This window comes from Macrobrachium rosenbergii, chromosome 41 (assembly GCF_040412425.1).
Source record: "Macrobrachium rosenbergii isolate ZJJX-2024 chromosome 41, ASM4041242v1, whole genome shotgun sequence".
Classification (NCBI taxonomy): domain Eukaryota; kingdom Metazoa; phylum Arthropoda; class Malacostraca; order Decapoda; family Palaemonidae; genus Macrobrachium; species Macrobrachium rosenbergii.
The window spans coordinates 58,617,468-58,643,552 of NC_089781.1; the positions used below are offsets into that span (position 1 = coordinate 58,617,468).

At 36.0% G+C, this 26,085-nt stretch overlaps 1 protein-coding gene across 1 annotated transcript; it reads left to right on the plus strand.

The window, feature by feature from the left end:
- The first annotated feature begins 656 nt into the window (after window positions 1–656).
- Window positions 657–22,115, plus strand: LOC136826873 (SET and MYND domain-containing protein 4-like). Its single transcript, XM_067084394.1, has 5 exons — window positions 657–867; window positions 14,768–15,486; window positions 15,764–15,885; window positions 16,529–17,014; window positions 17,440–22,115. Exons 2-5 carry the CDS (start codon window positions 14,784–14,786, stop codon window positions 18,085–18,087), a joined length of 1,959 nt encoding a protein of 652 aa, XP_066940495.1. The 5' UTR covers window positions 657–867; window positions 14,768–14,783; the 3' UTR covers window positions 18,088–22,115.
- Window positions 22,116–26,085: the final 3,970 nt, after the last annotated feature.

The window sequence follows — 26,085 nt, forward strand, 5'->3', positions numbered from 1 at the left end:
TTAAACATCCTAAGCTGAACAATCTGGCAGAAGTCTGAAAATTATAAAATAGCAGAACAATGAAACGTCCTCTCCTCTTTAATTTTATTTCATCTATTAATTGCAGCACCAGTCAAAAAGCTACCCATGTAATAATTTTTATTCCATTACAAAATTCACAGAATTGGAAAACAACTACACATAAAAAATTAAATCTGTGATAAACAGGTCACCCTCTTCATGACACTAATTACACAACTTTATATTGAAAACAAAGTAATGATAAAAACAATTGGGATAAGAAAGATAATAAAAACACACAAAAGAGATCGCAACCAGCCAGTCCAGTGTGCTGGAAGGACTGTAAAAATTCGAAGGCTGACATCTTAGGGCAAGATATTCTAGCAACAACTAAAAGTGATTTATCTTGAACAAACCAAGAGAAGGCTAGGTAAAGAAATTGATATTCCCTTAATGGACACTAAAAACAAAATGAGATTAGAAAGAAAAAGAGCAAAGGAGAAGGTTAAAAAATGAACATGATTAATTACATGTAAAGAAGAAAGATGAAAGGAGACCCACGTAGGGAGTGGGTGGGTGGGTGGGTGGGTGGAGAGCAAAGAGTAGTGATAGAAATTTTCGTCATATAAGTAAAGGTGCCCTTGGATTGGACTAACAATACACACTTTCGTGACTCCCACTCCCGCCTCTTTTCCCTTCTTCTTATCTTCTTCCCACCCTCACATCTTCGTCCTCCTCCCACTCCTCCCCCATTCCTCCCCCACTCCTCCCCCATCTATTTGTACCTAAGTGAAGAGTGTGAGCTCTTAGTTTTATTCGGTGGTGCACTGGGTGCAGGACATCTTCCGTCTTACTCACATACTACAGGTAAACGGATTTGGCTACTATTAAAGGACTCAGAGTTTATTTTTTCACGTTAACACTTTGGAAGGTCAAGAGCTGTCAGCCTTTTTGATACATCGATATTAGTAATTTGTAAAACAGTCAGTACAAAGAAAATGCGAGAAAATAATTCGGCTGAAGTATATATGATGTATAAGTTGATTTTTACTTCTTCATGTATTTGGAGTCCGGTATGCAGAGTGAGGTCATCACTAGGTTATTATCGGAAGCCAATCTCAAGTATAACTTTTATTTTGTCGGTTGTTAAGGAAAGCGTATCGACATCAGAGTTAAAATAAAATAACTATTCTTAAATTTGCATTGGGAATCGTACTCTGATTTGACGATGAAGTTTTATTAGTTATTAATAAGTTCCCAATGGAAGACCTACTTTTCAATACGATATTCGTAGCCCTCGTAAATATTTCAACTGTTAAACTTACGTGTGCATGTTGCGAATGGGTTTGCAAAAAAGATAGACGAATATGTACAACATTTCTATCGCAGTTACATTTCGATAATTCATCGCAAACTCTGTTGTGAATGCGCTTCCTAACGAGATGTTTTTGCTTTTAAAATAACATGTGTCATATTTCTTTCATTTCTACGTTATTGTAAGTAACTTTGATGGTAAATATATTTTCGCTATTTTTTTTTTTTACGGTGACCTCAAGGAAACAAAACAAGAATATATATTTATGAAAGTGGGCAGACAAAGATGAACAGAGGCAAACCTGATATAAAATCAATATTCATAGTAAAAAGACTTCCAAAAGTCCGAAAAAATATACATATTTATTATTCACATCCGAGCAAATAAAAGAATCTCTCTCTCTCTCTCTCTCTCTCTCTCTCTCTCTCTCTCTCTCTCTCTCTCTCTCTCTCTCTCTCTCTCCTCTAATCCGGAGTTTTAAATGTTGTAAGAGTTTCACACTTCCTGGCTTACAAAGTACATCACATAAATTCAAACGGTTGTAGTGTGAAGATATGAAAATGTCACATGAAAAAGGCCGCAGAATGAGGAGTAAATAAACGCTATGTACAATTTGAGAGATAAAAACTCGAAGTATCCAACAATAGAAACAAAATGAAAGAAAGAATAAGAAATACAAAATCTAAGAACCCACCAATACTCTGATGAAGTTCTAAGAAGTAGGTAAGCCACTGATTCAGATACATTATGATGTATTTTTTTTTTTGCCCTGAATATATTAAGTCTACGCACAAGTGTAGACAACAATACAGTAAGTTTTCGTAAACTCCAGTGTAATATATATATATATATATATATATATATATATATATATATATATATATATATATATATATATATATATATATATTATATATATATATATATATGAATTTATTAACTAGATTACGGGGAACTCATTACCTGCTGAGGAAAGTTCACATTCACAATAACAGTTTAGGAATATTGTTTCAACACATATGCATACACAAACGCACACACACACACATACGTAACCGCACACAACACGCACTCACACACAATAACACACACATATATATATATATATATATATATATATATATATATATATATATATATATATATATATATATATATATATATTTATATAGATATTATATATATGTGTGTGTGTGTATATATGCATTCCTGAAAGAGTACGAGCATAATAACTTGGAGATGTGACAATGCATGCGAGATTGAGTGAATGGCCTAGTGCTTATGGGGCTCAGCGCACTGTTGATGTTCTTTTTCTGTGAGTGGGTGTAGGAAGTGCCTATTAATAGGCATTGGGTGCTCATTCTGAATTCTGCTGTTAAGCTGCTCCTGTAGCTATATATACATACTGGTATACATATACATATATATATGTATATGTATATATATACATATATTATATATATATATATATATATATATATATATATATATATATATATATATATATATATTATATATATACAATATACATTTATATGTATATTATATATATGCATATATAATATATGATTATATATATATATATATATATATATATATATATATATATATATATATATATATATATATATATATATATATATATATATATACTGTATATATATATAGTGATACCAGGAACACTAGATTGCAGTATCTTTAATTCACCCACTTCCATTTTTCAACGAATATCTTTACACATTAGGTAATGCAGATAAAAGTGATTCACATGTATTTTAATGAAAGTGTGGCATATGCTTAGAATAATTATAGATCGCGAACTACTGAATAAGGTAGTAGGGCCTTCGAATATGCGTGTCATGCATGGCTCTAATTTACATTGGCATTTTTTGTGCTTTTGTTTTGTCCTTGGCCAAACAGCTTGGTACAAAAATTATGATTAACGGGGGTATTTATCTTCATGATAAGTAAGTTTTTGACGATATAGGAACGATGTCATTCTGTCATTAGGTATTTATTATATGGCGTTCCCCAGCTATTTATGACCAGTTCTTGCTGTTTGTGACTTTTGATCAGTGCTCACCTAATTAATTACTGGGCTTTAGAAGTATCTGTAAATTCTTGCAATGGCGATTGCATGTTGTGCTTCTAAGTGAAACGATTGAATAATGCACCCTAAGACCTCTTCGCCAGTAACCAGGTTGGCCATCTGTTGTTTTGTTGGGGTATGCTGCTTTTTTTTTGTTTCTGTTTGTTTTTTTTTGCTTCCTAGTAGTCAACGGTAAAGAAAGAAAATTATTCAGATCTCCAACAAAACAACTGGATAAACCACTTCACTTAGTAACACACAAGCCAAAACTGTATGTTGTTAGATAAATAATTTGTTAAATCTATTCTCTGCTCATTAACAGAGTGCTATGCTCTTAAACTAAGGATAATGAAATTCATTGAAAAGAAATTTCCAGCGGAAGTAGAACTGTTCATCCTCAGTCAGAAATACAGCCACCAGTTTCTCAGCAAGACTTATCGGTGAGGTTTCCAGCCCAGGTCCGTATTTGCTTGACTCTAGCAGAAGGTGGAACCCATGTACAATTGGGTGGACTGGTAAGTGGTAAACCAGGATTATTGGCCTGGCAAACGGTGGACAACCACTGTGACACTCGGGCAAGGCGTCCACTTTGGCTTATTTCACATTAATTAAGGTGCGCGATGGAGTCACCATATCTTCACGATATATATATATATATATATATATATATATATATATATATATATATATATATATATATATATATATATATATATATATATATATATATATATATATATATATATTGAGAACTCCGTCACTCGTGCAATAGTTCCTTAACATATCTGTTCATTTAATTCAGATTAATTTTTACCACAAGCTCTTATCGTATGATGCCACGATTTCTGATATTCGAAAATCTGAAGCAGCATCCCATAAGGCCTATATTCCTGAATTTTCCCATAATATTCATACAGACAATATTTACGTTGGTCATCTTAAACATTACTGTTATTATTAACAGCTTTAATATCAACTTTCAATATGAATTATTGATATCGCATTAATATGTTTTCAACATTAATGTTATCAATATAATATATACTCATTATATATATACTCATATGCATGTTTCCATATGATCTTCGTATCAGTGTTAATAAAAAGAACGTTTTATAAAGTGTTGTGTGATAATCTTTTCAAAGGGAAAAGTAGCACCATTGGCGGTTGATTGTTTGTTCACACTCTGACAGGAGTGGCAGAGGTTAGTCAGGTGAGTCTTATCACATCCCTGTTTGGAGATACGATGTGGATCCGACGGAGGCTAAAAATGCAAAATATTTGTGTAAGTAATAATACATTTCATTCTTTGATGCAACTGTAGCAAAAGTAATGCTGGTCATAATAAAGTGTGTATTCTCGTTCCCTCGTCTCTTCCTTCCTCTTTAGCTTCCCTTCTTCCCTCCTTCCTTTCCCGCAGGAAGAAAGGAGGAGAGCAACAAATTGGGTATACCAAGCCACGTAAGAAATAGCTCTGACTCATGGGTTTGTGAAGGCGAACTGACTCGTTCATTTTGTTTGTAGAGATTTTATTTCCTTCTTTCCCTTCATACTCGTAGTCTTCAGGAATATGACAAAAGTTGTCAATTATGAAAAATTATCGATGGAACTCGTGAATATCGATAAGAATTTCATTCCTTAATCATCTATATGGCTACTGATATGCAAATGCGACTTACGACAACCAAGCACTATTTACACGTACATTGAATTATAAATAATAAATATCTCAAAATACCAGAGGAGCTCACTTTAACAGAATGCCAGCAGGTAGCATCTGGCACAATCTCAAAAATAGATTCTACCCCTACCCACACCCCTACCCCTGCCCCTATCCCTACCCCTACCCCTACCCCTTCTAGGTCTAAGAAAATATATAAGCCTTCAAGTTTTACTGTGAAGAAACATTACAACTAGTTGATTTTTGTTGCCTCTTTCATACAAATACAAACACACCCATACATGTATATGTATATATGTATATATATATATATATATATATATATATATATATATATATATATATAGATAGATAAATATATATAGATAGATAAATATATATATACAGATATATATTTATACATATATACATATATATATATATATATATATATATATATATATATATATATATATATATATATATATGTGTGTGTGTGTGTATATATATGTGTGTGTATATATATATATATATATATATATATATATATATATATATATATATATATTATATATATATATATATATGTGTGTGTGTGTGTGTGTGTGTGTGTGTGTGTGCGTGAATGTGTTTGTCTATATGTATGCATAAGTGAGGGAGCCTCCAATCAGAGGCCAAAAGCTGGGTTTGTCTTATCTAACATTTCTGTTAAACTGCTATTAATTTCGGTAAAATATTTTTATGCATACTTTCTGCACCATCGCTTTTGCATCTCAAGGCCTCTGTTAAATAGTGATTTTCCGTCGGGTGGTTCAGTTGAATGCTTGTGTACCAAACCTTCACTCCACGAAAAGTTCCCATGCAGTAAGTATAATACCGTTTTTGCCCAGATGCAATTTATGTTCATGATATATTGAAATTCATTAAAAGTTTTTCATTCAACACGAAATTGTTCATGATTTTTGTAATAAGTAATGTGTGGAAGCACTGAAAAGACTGATCTTAAGCTGAAGCCACACAAAAGACAGATGCTGATCTCAAATGTTGCTGTCCAACAGCACGGAGGTAGTACCATTATTTCTTTTGAATGTTGTTTATAATTCATGTTAATTACTGATTGAGAAGTTATCCAATCGATTGCATGAGGAGGTCAGTAATATGCAAATCGTCCCACGCTGATTTTGAATCAGATGTTTTTGTTGTAATATTCTCTTGCATTCGCACCTTGATGTTGCATTTACATTAACTTATTAACCCATTCTGTTAAGATATTCCCTATCTTTGTGTTTAGCCTATAAACTGTAAAAAATGGAATGCAAATCTACAATAAATAAGTAGTCAGACTGACCTATCTGACCAAACCTTAGGAAAGGTCACTTTACCACTAACGAAGAACTACCAAGTATGGCAAAGTAAATGAATGAAAAACAAACCTTTGTTCTAGGAATGATAAGAGAACAGTGAAGAATTAAGTAGGGAAAATATTTAGGCACAGTTTGAAGCAATTCTCTTCAAACACAACTCTTCATTTTGCTTTTAGAGTAATTTGTGGAACTAAAAGCTTGGGAATTAGTTTACATTAGGAGTGTAGTTCTTGGCATGGTCTTGAAATGGGGAACAGCTTAAGGGTCCAATAATTAACCAGAGGTTTCTCCGCCATTACTTTACCTATTAACTCAGGGTTCAGCTTATCAGATGTCTCAACTGTTTGTTTCTTGTTGTGTATATATATATATATATATATATATATATATATATATATATATATATATATATATATATATATATATATATATACATATATATATATAACAAAGAGAGAGAGAGAGTTATCCTTACTGTTTCTGTATCAATGCGTTTATTAGATCGCGTTAATTAGTTCATTGCCTCACCAGTCTGTCCTGATAACACAACATTCTGTTAAGATGAGAGTGACAAAGGAAAAAATTATAACTTCCGTAATTCATAGTAAGGGAGAGCCAAAAGTGTCATGGTATATTTTTTCTCTTTGGAGTAATAATTTTCTACGTAATCAGTAGATAAGCTAGGAAGTTTATGGCTTTTTTTGATTACGGGATTATCATGTTATAAATCAACCTCTCTGTAATGTGGTTTTGATGCTACAGTTAGATCGAAGTGACTATTTTGCCATCGAAAGAAGCGTGAGTAGTAAAAAGTAAGGATAATTTTTTACGTTGTTGTATTTGCGCTTATTGCATTTTTTCTAGTATAACATCTCATTTCCATTGTCTTTGAATTTTGCTGAAATTTATGCATTGTAGAAATCGCTCTGGCTTTCTACAACAAGAGGCAAAGTTGGACCCTCACTAAATCTTAAAAACCAATACTTTTCAGAGAAGATGATTAGCTGCTAACAGTCGATAAATGAGTAGAAGTTTAAAAGATAAGCAAGCCGACGAAGCTGAATTATACTTCCAAACGTAGGAAACTTAGAACTACAACCATGAATTTTCATTTCCAAGAGAGCTGAACAGACCAATGGCTTTAGAATAATTGCCATGTTTTTAGGACGGAGCAATGTAACCATATACAAGTATAATGGCAAACAATGAAGAGGTTGCAAATCGCTAAACTTAATGTTAGCCGCTTGTGCGATAGTCCGGTGGCTGTGTAGTTTGGTATTGTTAAACAAACTTTCTGTGATTTTCAGTTGTCGCTTTTACCAGATCATTAAGAGCGAAAAAGTGGGGATTATTTAGATGATGATTTTTCTGCCGCAACAATCTGATACCAGCAAACTATTTTTTTCTCTCTCTTTTTTGGGGTGGGGGAAGGGTTGGGGGGCGGGTGTTAAAAGAAAGAGGAGGCTAAGCATTAAAACTTTTAATACTGGACAGGTGGAATTGTCCTGAACCGGATGCTTTAAATAAACAATCAAGGTAGATAGTAAAATATGGACATAATACATACAGTGTCATCGCTAGAGCAAAACCATAACTTTCATTTAGTGTTCTTTATTCCTATGCATTAGGTTCTACACTGAAATAGGCTGTGCTTTGAGATATTTGTTCCTCATCATTGTCCCTCTGCGTTGTCTGTTCGAAGCCCTGCCTTTAAAAGGTTCAATATTTTTGAAAGCTGCAGCCTGAATAATAATAATAATAATAATAATAATAATAATAATAATAATAATAATAATAATAATAATAATAATAATAATATAGTAAGGGGATGGGGGAAGTGAAAAACTATTATCGAGTTTACTTTTGCTATAATAGTCGTTTTGTTGTTATAGTTATCCTCATCCTTTTGCGTGTCCATCTTCATATATGAGAATTTGTGTTAGCATTGGTTTCTAGTCTATACAAACGAAGATAACCGATACATTAACCACCAGTTTGATTCTTTAAGTGGGTTTGTTTTGCAATGTTATTTTCACTCCATGTGATGCGGCTACATTGCAGTATATACTGTGATCATTCTGTTTGTTAGGGTTGCAGTGTGCTGTGGTTATTGGGAGTATTGGTGTTTTAACTTACGTTAAGGTCCTTCCATGTGTTAGGTTGCACAGAGTTGTGGTCAATCTTTGCATTCGGGTTACATGTATTGTGATCCTTCCATGTGCTGCGAGGTGTGGTCATCTCATTTGTGTAGGTTTCAACATGTCGTCATTCTATGTGTCTGGATTTCAATGTGTTCAATGTGCTGTGGTAATTCTGTGTTTTAGGGACTACAATGTCTTGGTATCATCCTGTTTAAGTTGTATAATGTTATTCCATTTCTTAGATTGCAGTGTGATTGTCATTAAATCTTCCCATGTTGCAAAGCACTGGGGACATTCCATTTGTCAGGGTCTTAGACATGTGGGTCTGTTTCAGTGTGTAGATGCCCTTCCATGTATTTTTGTTTCAAGGGCTTATAGTTGTTTAGGGTTGCAAAGTGTTGTGGTCATTCTGCACGTTTGCGTTTCAGAGTTTTGTGGTCATTCGTTGTTTTTGCTTTGTCTTCATTGTGTGTGTTATGGTTACATTGTGTTCTAGTCGTTTGTTTGGGTTGCAACGTCTTGCTGTGATTCCATTTTTTTGGCCTTCACTGTGCTCTGGTCTTTCTATGGGTTAGGGTCGTATCGTGCTGTGCTCATTCCTTGTGCTTTAGGTTGCAATATGTTGTAGTCATAAGTATCATCATCTTTCTATTCATACCCTTTGCTAACGAGAGCGCAATTTTTATTCTTTATTTAAAGAAGGTTAAAGGAATTTGTCAAAGAAATCATATTACTTGTTAGCCTCCAAATCACATCACATAATACAAGTTCCTTTCCGAGAAACACGACAATGTCATCTACCTCTAGTTCCATTTGACACTTACGCCTTCGTCTAACAGTAGCGCTTGTTTTGTACCTTCTAGATTTACCAGTTATTTGTGCAATGAACATACTATTTTAGGAATGTGAGAGATGTAACATTTTTCGAAGCTATAAAATATAAATCGAAAAATTGGTTAACTCATTTAATACAGATATGATAGGCACTCGTGAAAAATAAATTCATTATAGACTTGACAAATTTTCTGTTACTCTGTTTGTCTAATGTATATAAAAGAACTGATACTGTATATAGAAAATCACATAAAATGTTGTATATATTGTTGATCTAGAGCTCACAATGCACTCCCATTTGTGACTGATTTGTTTCACTAAAAATCAACAGAAAAAAACAATGCACATTAGTAATGAAGTAATAGGATGATTAGAGTCGTAGAATTACCGCCACCTAAATATGAATAATTAAAATAAAGATAGATTGCAGTAAAAATATAGGTATTCTATGTAAAAAAAATAAAAAAACTATCTGAAGAAATTATTGAAAGGTCCTTTCAAAACTGTTGGCGGGCACTGTATCTATTTTACCTCAGGAATCAAACACTCACTCTTTACGTCCCTGGCTGAGTTCCCATTTAAACATCTTTATTTAGAATTATCGGATGTTTTTACATCACCATTTTCTACGCTTTCGCTTCTACTTGAAGACTGAAAACCATAGGATAAAAAACATGTAGACCACGCATGGTAAACATTTTTTTTTTATCTCCAATTCTTCAGGTGCTTAGGAACAGCTGAAACTTGCTCTATCAGTGAATATTCTCGCAGCCGCAGATTAATGTCATCCGGGAAAATTGTTCCTATCCGGGAAAATAAGAAATTTCACGTCTCTTTACGGTTAAGGGTGGGTGTGGGGTAACAGTGTTCATATAAATAATATATATATATATATATATATATATATATATATATATATATATATATATATATATATATATATGTGTGTGTGTGTGTGTGTGTGTGTGTCTCTGTGTGTGTGTATATGTGTATACACACTATAAATATGTATATATATATATATATTACGTATGGGTAAGCACGTTAAGGACTTTTTGATTTGGCTTTGGTGACCTGTGGTCTCGATCGGCTACATCAGACGGCACGTATGTTTCAGATCATACAGACCCAACGCCCTTTCTTCCCAGCAGCGAGAAGTTATTGCGCGGGTATGGCGAGTTTCGAGACGTATAGATGTTTGTTATGTTTTTTATATGGCTTTGTTTTGTGTGTGTATTTAGTCTGTAACATCCATTTGCTTTTTATATCCGTTGATTACATATATAATCCCGGGATGTCTACACGGATAGTGTCTGCCCCTCTCTGATCAGTGTATATGTGATTGAACCCGCGCCACAGACCCTCTACGAAGTCCGAAGCTGCTGCTGTAACCGACTGAGCCATCGAGGCTATATATATATATATATATATATATATATATATATATATATATATATATATATATATATATATATATACATACATACATGCAGACACACATGCACACACACACACACACACACACACACACATATACATATATATATATATATATATATATATATATATATATATATATATATATATATATATATATATATATATATTTATATATATATAGTTTACATCCAAAAATTAAACATATGTGTTTGACTGTAACAGAATTACTTCCATTCAGTCATAAGGCAAGATAAAATCATCATTGAACACCTATATAGATAAACGAAATGAGCGTAGATGGGATGAAGGTTTCGAGAACGACACACACAATGGTTTTGAGTTTTCAGTTTTCTGTTAGAACGGTCGGCTCTGGTGGGGGCTGGGTTTGTAAGAGATCTGGATGTACGGCTAATCGCTCTCGATCCCTAGCTGTCTTCAGAGAATTTCTGGACAAACGAGAAGCCTTTCAAAGTCATTCTTTACACGTTTATCGAACGTAATGCGGTGAACTCTCACAAACACAAACAAAAAACACAAACACTTAGATGGTCACACAATATTAAAATAGGTCCGCCATTTTGATTTCAACTACCAGGCTTAATGATCACACTTCCATTTCTTCCTTGAGTTTCTGAAGTCTCGCACGGTAACGAGTTATCAGTACGTTCAGTCACTACCTGCACGACTCTCCTCCGATTTGCCGTGCAGTGCATTTCACGTAATTGATAAAAGGTCCGTCAATTGTTGCAAGGGAGACAGACTTTCTCCCACCCCCACCCCCCCGCCCAAACACACACAAACACACTGACACACACATAAGCACGTAGAAATGCATTATTTTTTATTTATTGTCTTTGTTCAGTGGAGATGCCTTTTATTCTCTTCTAATACAGGAACGTAACTTCCCTCTCCCTTGCCTTCCCCTATATCTTCCCCCACCCTCCCCCCTCCCCCTTTACCCGTTACCTACCCTCTCATTCCCCCTTCCCTCCCCCTCCTATTCCCTCTTCCTTCCTCCTCATTCCCTTCCTTTTCCCTCCTTTTCCACCTTCCCCTCCTCCCCTCTCCCTTCTCCCTTCCATCCCCTTCCCTCCTTTCCCTCTTCCCCCCTCCTCCTCCCCTCCCTCTTCCCCTCCCTCCAATCCTCTTCCCCTTCCCTTTCTTTTCCCTCCCACTATCCGTAGATTGTCATTCAGAGTTTTCCCGGGCAGTGCCGGGTTGGTCAGGTATTATATAAATATATATATATAATAAAAGTTGATGTCTGTATGTTTATCCTCTATAGAAATCTGAACTGCTTCACAGGCCAGGACAAAATTTTGCACACGGCCCCTATGTCACCCCAGAAAGGTTTATAACACAAAATCAAAGCCATACCCCATGACAGACATGCAAACACAGACAAAGCAAATGAAATTTTCATTTTAACCGGTTGTGTTCACCTTCTCTTCGGTAAATCTGTGGGCGTCACCAGTAGCTTGGGCGGAAAAACACCACCTTTTCTGTTGGTGACGTCATTACACTCCTCCCACTGCAAAACCCTATAATCATTTTAGTATATCAAAAAAATTAAAGATATGTGTTTGACTGTATTAGAATTACTTTCATTCAGTCATAAAGCAATGTAATTCAAAATGCACATGGCCATCATTTAACCCAACTTTGATACTAAGGGGTAGGTTTCAAACCCGTGCCCCCATGACAGACGTACAAACACAGACATTGCAAATGAAATTTTTGTTTTTAGTAGTTCCATCAAGTTTCCCTTAAGGTGCTTCAGGTTTTCATCCAAGCACTGTCAGATGCATGATTAACTTGCAACAATAAATCCCCTATAACATCAATTTTTTATCCGAATTTACGTGAATTTTGATGATAATTTCTGATAATTATTAATATAATAGTTTATTACCTCGATAAAATCAACACTGTATACTTATATCTGTTTAAACGAGGTTTGGAATTAATTATCGGCAACCAGAGCGGTGAGGGGTAGAAAAGGTGGAAAGAGACAGCGCACAAAAGGGTTGCCAATTGAACATATATCCAAGACTTCCGCGTTTATCTCAGCAAATTATAAATTTGATCAAAGAAGTAAGTAACGTTTTTCATACAATCACGAACATAGGTACCAACTTAAATTGATGATTCACACACTTCTATTTGAAATGGACACCTGGCAACTACATCAACTCGTGAACAGCAAAACTGGAAGAGTAACTACCAGTCAATTTGCACCTTTTGTTGTATTGCCGTCATTTAGAAAAATAAAATGATTGTTTATGGTTATTTATTAGAATGATATATATTCATTTCTATCTTATATCAACTTGTATTTATTCAAAATAATAGATAACCGCTTGCCTTACATTCCTCCAAGAAGGGAATGTTTTTGTTTATGATACCTGATTATGTCATTAACAAAGGTACAAATTGACCGGTACGTACTCACCAAGCCTTGCTCTGTACCGGTTGATATAGTTGCCGTACGAACATGCACAGCAGTACTTATTAGCTATCGCTTCATGTAACCTTATACTTGATACTATGTTCATAAATTTGTTGCCATTGGAAAGCTAATGAGTTATAATTTATTATGCTATGTTAAAAACTTTCCTAACACCAGTATAAAACATACGTATCACGGGTTGAAGTTAGCAGTATTGGAAAATGTTTTTCCACTTTTTTTCTTAATTCACCAAAAATCGCTAAGCAGAGAAACTTAAATATTTTTTTTTTATTTAGCACAAAAGTAAGATAAATTGCCTTTTTATATATAATTCATTACTATTTGTTTTAGGTGTGATATGACAAAGGGCAGTGAAACAAAGATAAAATGTACAAATGCATTGTAGGTTATTGGTAAGCCACACCTGTTGGTTATTATTTAAAAAAAAAATCACCAAAATAGGTACATTGAAATATCCGATATTTATTTACACACAGAAAATTCAATAGTTTTTGTTTCTAATAAATTCCGCTGAATGATGAGGAGGTGGAAGACTAGCTGCCGTGGTAGTTCATTTAATAATAGGAAAGAAGCAAGAAAGACTTATATTCTCATACAATATTAATGAATGAATTAAAATTAGAAGCTGAGAGAGAGAGAGAGAGAGAGAGAGAGAGAGAGAGAGAGAGAGAGAGAGAGAGAGAGAGTTTATCAGTAGTTATTCAGAGTTTTCCCAGGCAGCGCCAGGGTTGGTCAGTATTATATATATATATATATATATATATATATATATATATATATATATATATATATATATATATATATATATATATATATATATATATATATATATATATATATATATATATATGTATATATATATATATATATATATATATATATATATATATATATATATATATATATATATATATATATATATATATATATATATATATATATATATATATATATATATTATTCACTTGCATTATCACTTGCAGATATAAAACTATCATGTTAATGACTGTTTTAACTTTAGCTGTGGTGGAGTATAATATCTGCATACAGGATCCCCATCGAAATTTATGTACAACGAGGGGTTACCGTGAAAAAAAAACGAAAATATACGAGAGTAACTAGTTCAACATCTAACCTCATTCTAATGTTATTTGGATAGCCTACTTTTGTTACAATACCCTTAAATAAGGCGCCGCAGAAATCTTGCATACTTAACATCTCCATTATCCCTCCCACCAAAAAAAGAAGAATCAAAATGTTCTTTTCCTTCTTAAATTACATGCTCATTCTAACCATACTCTCGTTCTGTTACTATTTAGAGAGTCGATCTTGTTATATCATTCACTGCGTCGAGTACTTATGTAGTTGAGAATAATATTTTCCTTACTAGGTAATATTTAAAGAAGATTTTTTATTTCCAGATTTTAATTTTCTAATATCTTCCCTGCTTTCAGGTGTGGCAGAGTAGCCATGGAGACTGTTGAATCTATGCTGAAAAACTTTCATAATGAAATCGGTACAGAAAAGCTGCAGCGCTTGATGGAGCATTTCAATGGAAGTAAATCTGTTAAGGAAATGTTTTCACATTTATGGAATTTTGAGTTAGCGCATAAATTCATAACTCCTACTTTGACTTCTAGTAAAAAATCCCACGAAGAAGCATTAAATCTACAAAAGGAAGGAGATGAATACTTTAAAAATGCAAAGTTTTCAGAAGCTCTTGAATATTATACACTTTGCATCATGCACGCCCCTCACCCTTGTGTTACCTATGAAGATTCTGAACGTAATACCCAAAAGCTAGATGGGGAATACTCTGCTCTTTCGTCCGGATATGCCAAGAGATCAGCTGCCCTATTTCAGCTTGGTTGCATCGAGCATTGCTTGAGAGACATGCGGCTGGCTTTATCACACGGTTTCACGGATAATTTAGGGGACTTGGAAAACAGAAAGGCGCAGTGCATTTCTTTACAAAATAACAATACAAAACAGTTTCGTGGAGGTTTTGTCACTTCAGAATGTTTATCTCAAAGATCTGCTCATGAAGTAAGTCTGGAATTGCCTAGAGTTAAGGAGCCACATTTCAAATTCCCCACATTTGGCAATTGCCTCAGAGTTGATTATACACCTGAAAAGGGGAGACACCTCATAGCTGAAAGAGACATCGATCCCGGTGAGTTATTATTTCTTTGTTTTTAATAAAAGAGTTTTTGAGCTCTCATGTGTACAGACCTTTGATACAAGTACATCAAATAGATTTTTGGTCATCACCTGAAGTGGTTATTTCATAGGAATCTAGAAAAATTGTTTTATATTAACAAAGGTTCCTTGGGGGTAAGGGACGATGTTCTTTAGATTTAATTACTGCTTTTACAATTTATTGTTTATGACAATATTTGATAAGACAGAATATGTGTTCTGTAAATTATATATTAACCTTCACTGTTCAGGTGAAGTCCTCGGAGTGGAAAGGAGTCCCTGTAGTAGCCTTGATTTGGACAATTTATCTTCTCACTGTTCAACTTGTCTGGTGAAAAGCCTGGCTCCCATCCCTTGCCCAGATTGTACCATGGTAGTACTCTCTTTTTGCATGCTGTAATGCATATCATCATATCATTTAAGCATTAAATACCATCACAGCATGTTGTTCATGATGGCATTGGACCTGCATTAGAAAGCCTACACAGTTGAAAAAGAAAAATAAGTACTCTATCGTAACTTGCATGTGCTCTTTTTTCCTTTCCTTTTCATGACTTCAGTTTTATAGAAGCATGCTGGTGACTGAATTTGATGAAGAATGCTAATGAATTCATGATCAGAAGATTGCTGATATAATTCCTTGAGTTTCTTATTATTGTTATAGATAAGCAAACATAAGTAAAATGACATATAGTGGTAGAGTAATACATATATATGTGAATGTACACACACACACACACACACACACACACACATATATATATATATATATATATATATATATATATATATATATATATGTGTGTGTGTGTGTGTGTGTGTGTGTGTGTGTGTGTGTGTATTGATATATATATATATATATGTTGTGTGTGTGTGTGTGTGTGTGTGTGTGTGTGTGTGTGTTGTGTGTGTTGATTACTTTTTCCTCTCAAAAACTGTCTTCAAGGATCTTTAATTTCAAACAACAATGGACGCTGGTACTTTTGTAGTTGTTACAATTATTTCCTTTTATCCAGATGGTATTCTGTTCTGAAGACTGCAGAATAGAAGCCCTTTCAAGTAATCACTGGTTAGAATGTCGGCTTCTACCAAGTCTGGCTGGTCTGGGAATGCATCCTGTATTGACCCTGTCAATCAAAGTACTTCAACACTACTCGTGTGAACAACTAAAAGCTATTATGCAAGAAACGCAAGAAGATACGAGGAATTCCTGCTATGACACTGCAGATCCCAGCGAGAATGGTACCAGCGATTTCCGGCTACTTAAGTTAACTGATCATCTAGTGTCAAACAAGGAACTCCGGCCTAGTGGCGATTTGTACATCAAATGCTTTTTATCATTTATCTTAATTAAACTTTTGGAACAAAGTAAAAGATTCTTTGTTAATAGTTTCGGGAAGCCAGTAACTCCGACACTCGATGATCTTTTATTTACTGGAAAATTAGTTTTCTCTAACTTTATGAAAATATCATGTAATGGATTTAAACTTCTTGAAATAAAGGTAAGTATAAGGAGTCATTTATGCATTGCCATCCGTCCCAATCATATTTCATGAAAAAAATCTATATAGTAACAATGAATTTATAGTGCTCTATATCAGTCGATTTTTACAAACCAGCTTAATGTCTTCCTTGATATTCATTCGTATTCCGCCCTTCTCTTACCTCGTACCATTAGAATTAAACACTTGTTTCTCAGTTCATAAACCATTATTACTTAAATAAATTCTCCTGCTTTTGGGTTACTTGGTTTATGCAATTTTATCCTTCATTTATGAATACACATAAGAATTTATTTATATCTAGCATCAAAATTTTTCCTATATCTGTCAACATTTTTAGAGATAGTTTTTGCCTGTAACTGTAAATTAATGGATAAAACTTGATTATATGCGCCATTAATTAACGCTATATTCATTGTTTACAGTGTTGCAACGAAGAGATGGAGAAAGTAGATATTGGTTCTGGAGTGTTTCCCACTCTTTGTTTATTTAACCATTCATGCCATCCAAACTGTGAACCATATATCTTTGGTAATACCCAAGTTATCAGAGCATCCAGACCAATTTCAAGTGGTACTGAAGTCACAATAGGCTACATCAGGGGGTTTTATGTAAAATCCAAAGAGGCACGTCAGAAGAGCTTATTGGACGTCTATCAGTTCACTTGTAACTGTGAGGCCTGCAAAGAGAACTGGCCAACATACCAAGAGCTTCCAAGGGCATTGCAGTTTAAATGCATTGAATGTCAACTGCAGATAAGTGACGGTACATCGATGTGCAGGTTTTGCTATTTAGATTATAGTGAGCGTGATCATGAACCCAGCAAACAGCTTCTAATAGATGAATGGCTCAGTAACGCAAGGCGAGTGAGGTTCGCCTATGAGAAATCACAACAAGCAGCTACGAAGATGATGTCTGAGAAGAAAACCACAGAAGACGACTTGTCAGATATATGCGAAGCCCTAATTCTTATGGAAAAATATGTACCCTTCCCTTGCCGACCTCACTGGGATGTTCACGATGCCTTTGATTTGTACTTTCATCTGCAAAGAGAACAAATAATGTCTGAATAATTACGTACTCTTAAAGTAATTTTGCATGCATTACATTCTTTTGTGTGAAAAACGTCCAAGGAATCAGTACAACCGTCAGATCTCCTTGAGGTCACAGCTCTGAAACTGATCTATGAAATCAACTACAGATCTCTCAGAAAATGTGTCCTAAATGCTGACAACAATGAAATAAAAACATGAGTCTCCTTTAAGCCGCATAATTTTTCTATATTAACGGTATTCGGCAAAAAATTATATTTTTTTAAAGTATATTTCATGGTCTTTTGCCCACATACACACACAGAGAGACACACACACACACACACACACACACACATATATATATATATATATATATATATATATATATATATATATATATATATATATATATATATATATATATATATATACATATAAAGTACTTCTATACATAAGTTGTGAGAGGAGTAAACACTAATAATACATACTTAGGCAGTCAGTTTTTTTTTTTTATTGTTCAAGTCAGTGGCATGTCTGCTTTCATTAAGACTACTCGGGGTGTTAAATTTGGCATGCTCAACTTTCGAGATATACTTCCTGTAGACTCTCCTCTTCTCTTCCAAATCTAGGTATAAGGTGCAGGCAGGATACCAAGTTTCCATCCATGAGTGGTAGAGGAATTTTTTTTTATAGTTCCCATATACTGTTTACACACCCGTTGGACATAGTTTGGGAGGTAATGACCTCCCTTCGGAAATTAATAATAGTTTTAAGGACGTCTGTAACTTCCACAAGGCACAGCCTCTCGAGACAATCAACTAAAACTTTTTTTTTTGTATCTACAGAAAAAATAGGCTAACGGTTTTAGGTGAAGACTGCTATTTACGGAAATTACATTTGGGAGATAAACGAAGAACATCGGGAGATTGGCCTCCCTGAGAATGTAGGATGTCTTGTGGATATGTGTGTTTTTGAAAAATCAATAAACAGGAAACTGTGCAAGTGTTGTAAATGTGATAAACAAATGGTGAATAGGCATAATATGAATAAAATAGGAGATAAAATATGCGAAAGGAAGAATAAGATACGGTGCAACTACTGTGTGTTTTGCCTTTCCCAATATTTTCTCAGTACCTCAACATCTTATCCTTTATCATTCCTCTCATAAACTGTATCTACGTTTATATTCAACACCTAAACGCATTTCCTTTTTATTTTCAAACAATCATTTCACGACAAATATTTCATGTACTGTATACATTCTCTTCTTTATCTACCACCATTGCACAGTTCCTGCAATATTCGCACTGTCTAACCTTCTCAATCACCACACTAAAATACAACTTTCCGGGTTTTTAGTAACATTATGGCACTAACATTCTCTCATTTAGCTCTATCATCATAAAGGAAATGTGTTATTCCTCTTCCCCATCTTACTGAAACCTTTTGCCCATAAGACCATGCATCCACCTCTTGTCAGGCGCTCAGTCACATAACCGCAACCATACTCCATCATCACCCTTGGTTTTCCATCATCCTCCGGTGCATCCTTTCTTTGCATCCTTTCTTCGCAGTCTTTCTTGTGGACCACATATTCTAAACAGTCCATTCTACAAATATTTAAAACGTAGACTGCATTTACTAATTTTTCCCAGCATTTAAATCTGCCTATTCTCTTGTATATTCATTCAGCAACTTTTTACAATACTCCAATGACACAAGACAGTGAGCAGTGTTTGACAACATTTTTCTGTATGTAAATTTTGTTTTAATGTTAATTTAATCATTAACATTCTCTCTGTTTACTTCCCTCCAGAGTACTTTGCTCTTCCACTTTTCCTTGAATACCCTATTCATCATTACGTATAAGGACAAAATCTTTCCTTTCATTCTGCAATTAAAGTCTAATTTCATGATTCCCTCACTTTGCAGAATACCAAAGTTAGGAAACGTCTTTTCTCCTCTTAAACATCTAGGAAAGATGAAATACTGCGATCATCTGTATTCTGAAATCATGTACCTGGGATTCTCAGATATATCATAAAAATTCTGAAGCCCCAAATTATTCATCCAGCATAAATAGCAGGATTGGGATAGCTTGAATTCTTTTTTCAAGTCCTGCAGAAAATCATTAAGCTAATATGTAAAACCCAGTTAACATTCTGAAGCATTTCTAACAACGTTCAGAAAGTATGCAACAATTTATCAACGTTTTTCATGACATCATCAAGACTCCATAAACTTCCTTAGGTTTATGCTTTAGAATAATTAAAACCCACACGTCATACATTAACGTAGGGTTCTTCATTTTCCTATCAGCATAGCCACTTACAAAATAGCTAAAGTTATGAATAAAATCTTGTCCTACATGTTCTTGGACGCAGTTTCTTGAAATATTCTGCTGAGTACATTGACTTACTGCTAACGACAGTATCCCAAAGTCGCCTTGCATATGTGGATGTTACGGGTTTGTTTCCTAATGTCCGTTAATTGGGACTATCAACATGATTAGAGACATGGCATACATTTTTCATGTATAGCAACTACTTTTCCTGAAGAAGTGCTCTGGAATTGCTACTGATTGCTTTACTGAGACACTTTTTATCCCATGGTAGAGAACTCTACTGATAAGGAGATAGTATAGCTGTAGTTTTTTCCTCTAATGTACTCCGCTTATGTATAGCCTACTTGGATGTAGTGTAGGGGGAGTGGTTTCCACCAAAGCCAGATTAGCATTGATAATAAGTACATAGATGACAATATTTTACTTATCAGGAAGCAGACATAATTGAAGAATATCACGCCTGAATCCCAACAGAAATATCACTGGTCCATGGTTTCGGCATAGATAAGTGTATCTTTATCTTTGTTATGTGAAGGTCAACTATGAGTGTATCCAGTTTTAGACCTCTGTGTTATTTAGCTTAAGAATTCTGTAAGATATTCTCCGACCAAATACGAATACCGTGAGGCATATAAATCCTCATTTGTATATAGGTTGCCCTACACTCTCATCAAGTTACTTTAAATATGCCATGCTGTGTTCGATTAGACCATATCTGTCAAAATCCTAATCGACAGTGGTTCTCCAAACCAATGGCAGATGCTCACATTAAAAAAAAATGGAGTATTCTTTAATGTAAGTCTAGATAGTAATGGCAGTGGTATCTTTAACTTTAAACACTAAGAAAAGTCTTTAGGAATATAAAAGGGGAAAGAGAGATAGGCATCTATGGTCCCTGCAGAGGGGTGAACCTGATGGTCTATTGTAAACCTAAAAAAAATGCCATCCATACTTTTAGGAACCAGGATAGTAGCCTTCAGAGTTAAAGGAAAACCAACAAAGGGTTACGCATAGATTCACTTCATCAAAAGGAATTGTAGATTCATTAGTAAAATGCATTCTTCTTAAAACATCTACAGCACAAAATCAGTTTTATTATCATGGTAACATGGAACAAATAGCTGTCCAAAGCATACCATCGCACATAAGACAACAGCCTAAGACATACCTTCTTTGTCCAGTTTGAGCATTCATTTCTGCTAACAATAATATTAGAAGTCGTGGTTACTGTAATGGAGAATGTTCCTCTTAACACCCAAAGCGTGTTCCATCAAGCTCCAGAGAATCGCACGAAGAACTCTCAAGATGTTAAAAATGAGGTGACGCTGATACGGAACTACGGTAGAGTCCATTGTATGAAAAATAATTAGATCACTGAAACTACTACTCCTTAGAAGAACTAGCAGATGGCTGCAATTAAATCCTTATCATTCCTTTTACATTATTATTATTATTATTATTATTATTATTATTATTATTATTATTATTAATTATTGCATTAAACCTCAAAGTGCTTCAACTATTACTTTCGTTATTATCAGCAATATAGTTGTTTCAAAGATTCTTGTTTTCATTACCAGTATTGCCATTATGATTTCGGAAAACAGCGAAGTTGAAAACCTGTTTTAAGGCTAGAATATTCCTTGTAATTGACATTCCACTGCTGAAGCACAAAGAAATTTTTATATATACTCAGTTGCTTAAATAAAAATGTTAAATCCTATTATAGCAAAACTTCAGTTAAAGACCTCCATGGATACTCACATCATTGTGTATAATTATCCTCCTGTTAACATTGGCTGTTGAATGCTACAAAACTTACAAAATGCACTTAAACACATAAACACACGAATGTACATGTGTGTATGTATAAATGTGATATTTTATTTACTGTTACGTGGGTCGGTTGGTTAATTAGTTTAATACTTGTTTCATTGGATTTAATTAGCCTTGCTTTACCTAAGACCCATGTCATTCTGCCATTTAAGGCCAAAATAAAGCCCTAAAGGACAGACTGAGTAGATTAGGTCGCCAGCTTAAACTAGTATTACAAAAAATGGAGGTTTATTACATAACCACCTGGATTAATTCAACAAACTTACTGGAAAACTAGTTCAACAAAAGTAAAATAAAAGGAAATGGATTATTTGCAGGAGCTAACAGCAGCTCAGAATATTAGTCCTAATCAAGACAAAATACCTCAATGTTAAATGGAAATGATCACAACAGATTTAATAAGTCTCTTCAAATGCTTTTATAAGGCAGTTGAATGCAATGAACATCGAACTGTGGCTTCTTGGCACTGATGATGCAGATTCTTCTCCAAGCAAGAGGGAATGTCCAGGCTCATGGTATACACACTTCTGGAAAAGACGCATCCAGATAACAATCTTGCACTAAAGAAACTCTCACTTCTCATTACTTAATCACAGGGGATGAATCTTATATCAAGAATAGTACTTTTAACACCAGGGAGGATAAGTTATGTGATTTAACTAGACAACAATGAATGCACTTAATATATGACTTCATAAATGGGATATGCTATACCAGGAGTTCTTAGTCAGGGACTGTTTAAGAGATGAAAATCTGAACAAGGAAAATGAGAGTTTCAGTTGAAGGGAAAGAGAAATAGGAGGAACTGTCACAATCCAACTTACCGCCGGGTGAGATAATGCAGTGATCAGTTGCACTAGGATTCCTTGGTCCGTTTAGAATAACAATTTCTCCCATGTGTTGAGGACAAAGGGTGAGAGACAAAGTGTGCCCAGAGAGAGTACTGAGGATGTCCTACTTGGAGGATATCTGATCTGAGAGTCCTGATGTGTGGGTGGCTTTTGGCTGCTTGTTTCAGGCTCCTCCCACCACGGGTCTGGTCTGAAAATTACAAAAACTCTCCAGTATACAGGTCAAAGGAGACTAAGCTGTAGGAATAGTATATCTAAGGTCTGTCCTAGCAAAACCTATCCCTTTTATTTGGCCCTCTGAGCAAAAATTCTCACCCGTCGGCTGGTTGTTTACGTTAGTTTGAAAACAACGCCTGGGTCTCCTGCCTTTACTCCCTCTCATGTGAGCAGTCTATATTGTCTGCCTTTGCTTTGATAAAACTTAATTTATTATTCTACTAAGAGGCAAGGAAGGGAGGTCAAACAGCAAATATTTATAAAATAGAAGAAGGCATTCACTCCCTTTTGGGTGTGAAGGCCTGTACTAAGCAATGCTGTTCGCCTGATTACTTTACTCTTTTCCCTGAACAGATTTTGCCCTTGCAATTTGGCTAGCTAAGGATTGACCTGACTCTAGAATGGGATATGAGCTTTAACAACTTACTTACTAAGGTTCCTAACACCACTCAAAGGTGTCTATGGATATTTACGTGCTACCTCTGATGATAGTGAAATTTATTCCTAGACAGATGGTACATTCAAGTGCATCTTTTATGACATAACTGATTAGAACACTGCCGTAGCACCAACTTAAATGACAATGAACTAGCTAAATTACAATATTCTTATAAGTATACGATTTCTTACACTAGACTGTACAATCATAGTAAACAAAGGCGTAACCTGAAGTTCTTTAAATGAGTTTTTATACTTGAACAAGAGAGGTACTGATTCATCCTCAGTTTTATATGGAAAATGCTTCCCTCAATTGAGGTACTATGCCATGTGTGTCATGAGCTCAGTGGCTCTCTTCACAATAATTATGATTACTGGATTACGAATTATACTTACTTATTGACTTCTGCTCATTACAAGATTTAAATCACAAGTTTACTACTACTACTACTTACTGAATCTGGTCTAGGCTGGTACTATGGTGTTACTAAGGCAGAGATCACGCCAGCTACCTCCTCTGGGCAGGAGCCAGGATCACCCTGAGTTGGAAAGGCACTGTGCCAAGGAGGCACATGGGCCAGGGTGAGCTTGTGGCTCTTGCAAATACTTGGCTCTCTTCCACCCCTTCTTCTTCTTCTTTGGGTTCCCCCAAGGCCTATCTATGACAGTCCTAGGAGGTGATAAGGACACCAACTCTGGGGAAAGACCAGAGGGGCTGTCAGGTGCGAAGTCAGGGGTAACCTCAGAGGCTACTGGAGAGTTCCCTACTCCGGCTGCTGTGACAACTGAAGCAAGAGCGGTCTCAACCTCTGCATCCTGGGAGGTCAGTTCCTGGTTGAATCCACCAGAGGTTCATCCTCTGGAGACGGATGTGGTGAGGAAGAAGTGTCAGGTGCCAGAGGCTTACAAGTTGCTAGGATCAGTTCGGTGAAGGTTCCTGGATCTCCCATAGGAGGATCCGCGTCATGATCTGGATCTGGCACCATGGTAGGGCCAATTCTTGTGGTGGCTCAACACCTGAGACGGACAGAGCATGGCATGGGCAGAGATTGATGGTCAGGCATGCCTGACGAGGGGTCTGGGGGTGCAATACCTTGTGGATGGCTTGACTTGGGCTGAGACAGAGATACCTGTCCCAGCTGGAGGTCAGAGCCTCTTGGGGATGCTTGGTGTGTAGCATCCGCTGGGCGTTGCTTGTTAGGGCAGCCCTCCCAATTAGTGGAGTGGCCTGTCACCTTGCACTCTCGACAGTGGTACTGCTTTCCTTTAATGTCCTTTTGTGCAGAGGGAGGACTTCGTTTGTGGCCATCCTTTCGTGAAGAGGGAGGACCAGGGCTGGAAATGCACTGCGTGTGCCCCTTCCATCAACCACTTCAGTGGGAGGAAGGTACTTCTTTTGGTGGCATGCCAGTCAAAGTGGCTGTGCTCTTGGCTGGTGATCCTACAGTTGATGCCTCCATTGTGGAGGTAGTGTGGCTATGGAAGGATGCTAGGGAAGGGCTTCCCCAGAGGAGGTCCCAACCCAACAGAATTCCACTCCGGGCCTGATTCCACCCACTATGCCAAGGCAGTGAGGTACTGTGCCCCAGGGTGTTATGACCTGGAGCTCAACTGAGGGGATGGATTTGGTGTGGCTCTCTACCCATTTCATCTCCCACCGAGTTTGCTCATCAACAGTGGCACTGGCTGGCACTTGGGGCCTGTCAATCAGGCTAATGTCTGCTGCAGTGTCTACCGTAACTGGTAGGGCCATTTGCAAGCTAGAGCCATCAAGGGGTACCACCAAGATGGACTCGGTGTCCAGTCTCTCGGGGTGAGGTATCTTCTGTGGCCTGGCTGCAGAGAACGTGGTACTGATCAAGTTGACTAACTTGGTGGATGGGACATGATTTGGGCAGGCCGGATATCCAACACTATAGTGGCCAGAAGTGCCACAGGATCGGCAAGTGCCCTTTGTGGGGGCTTGGTTACCTACTGTGACCGTTGGTGGAGATGATTGAGTGGAAGTGGATGGAGAGGAGTTCTGGTTATTGGTAGAAGGCTGCTTGTTGGTGCCCAACTTGTAGCAGCAATCGGATTCGGTGTGCCTCACCTTCTTACAGTGGGTACACGTGGGCTTACCAGATAGTCTGTTCTCCGGGGAAGTCAAGCCTGAGAGGTACCCAGGTGGCACTATGCTCCTTTGAGACATGCTATGGGACTGGTTGTAGGTTTCCCAGGAATCAGCCATATGGCAGGCTTTCCATAAGTGTTGTGGGCTGCTTGTCATTGAGATATGCAGCAGGGGGCCAGGGACACACTGGAAAAGATCCTCCAGCATGGTCCCATTGAACAAGTCCTCGAAGGTGGTGC

Excerpts from the sequence above, each read along its gene's own strand:
- LOC136826873 (XM_067084394.1), top strand. The coding sequence starts at position 14,784 with ATGGAGACTGTTGAATCTATGCTGAAAAACTTTCATAATGAAATCGGT. Across the intron at positions 15,487-15,763 it reads TGAAAGAGACATCGATCCCG|GTGAAGTCCTCGGAGTGGAA; the intron begins GTGAGTTATTAT and ends TTCACTGTTCAG. Across the intron at positions 15,886-16,528 it reads CTTGCCCAGATTGTACCATG|ATGGTATTCTGTTCTGAAGA; the intron begins GTAGTACTCTCT and ends CCTTTTATCCAG.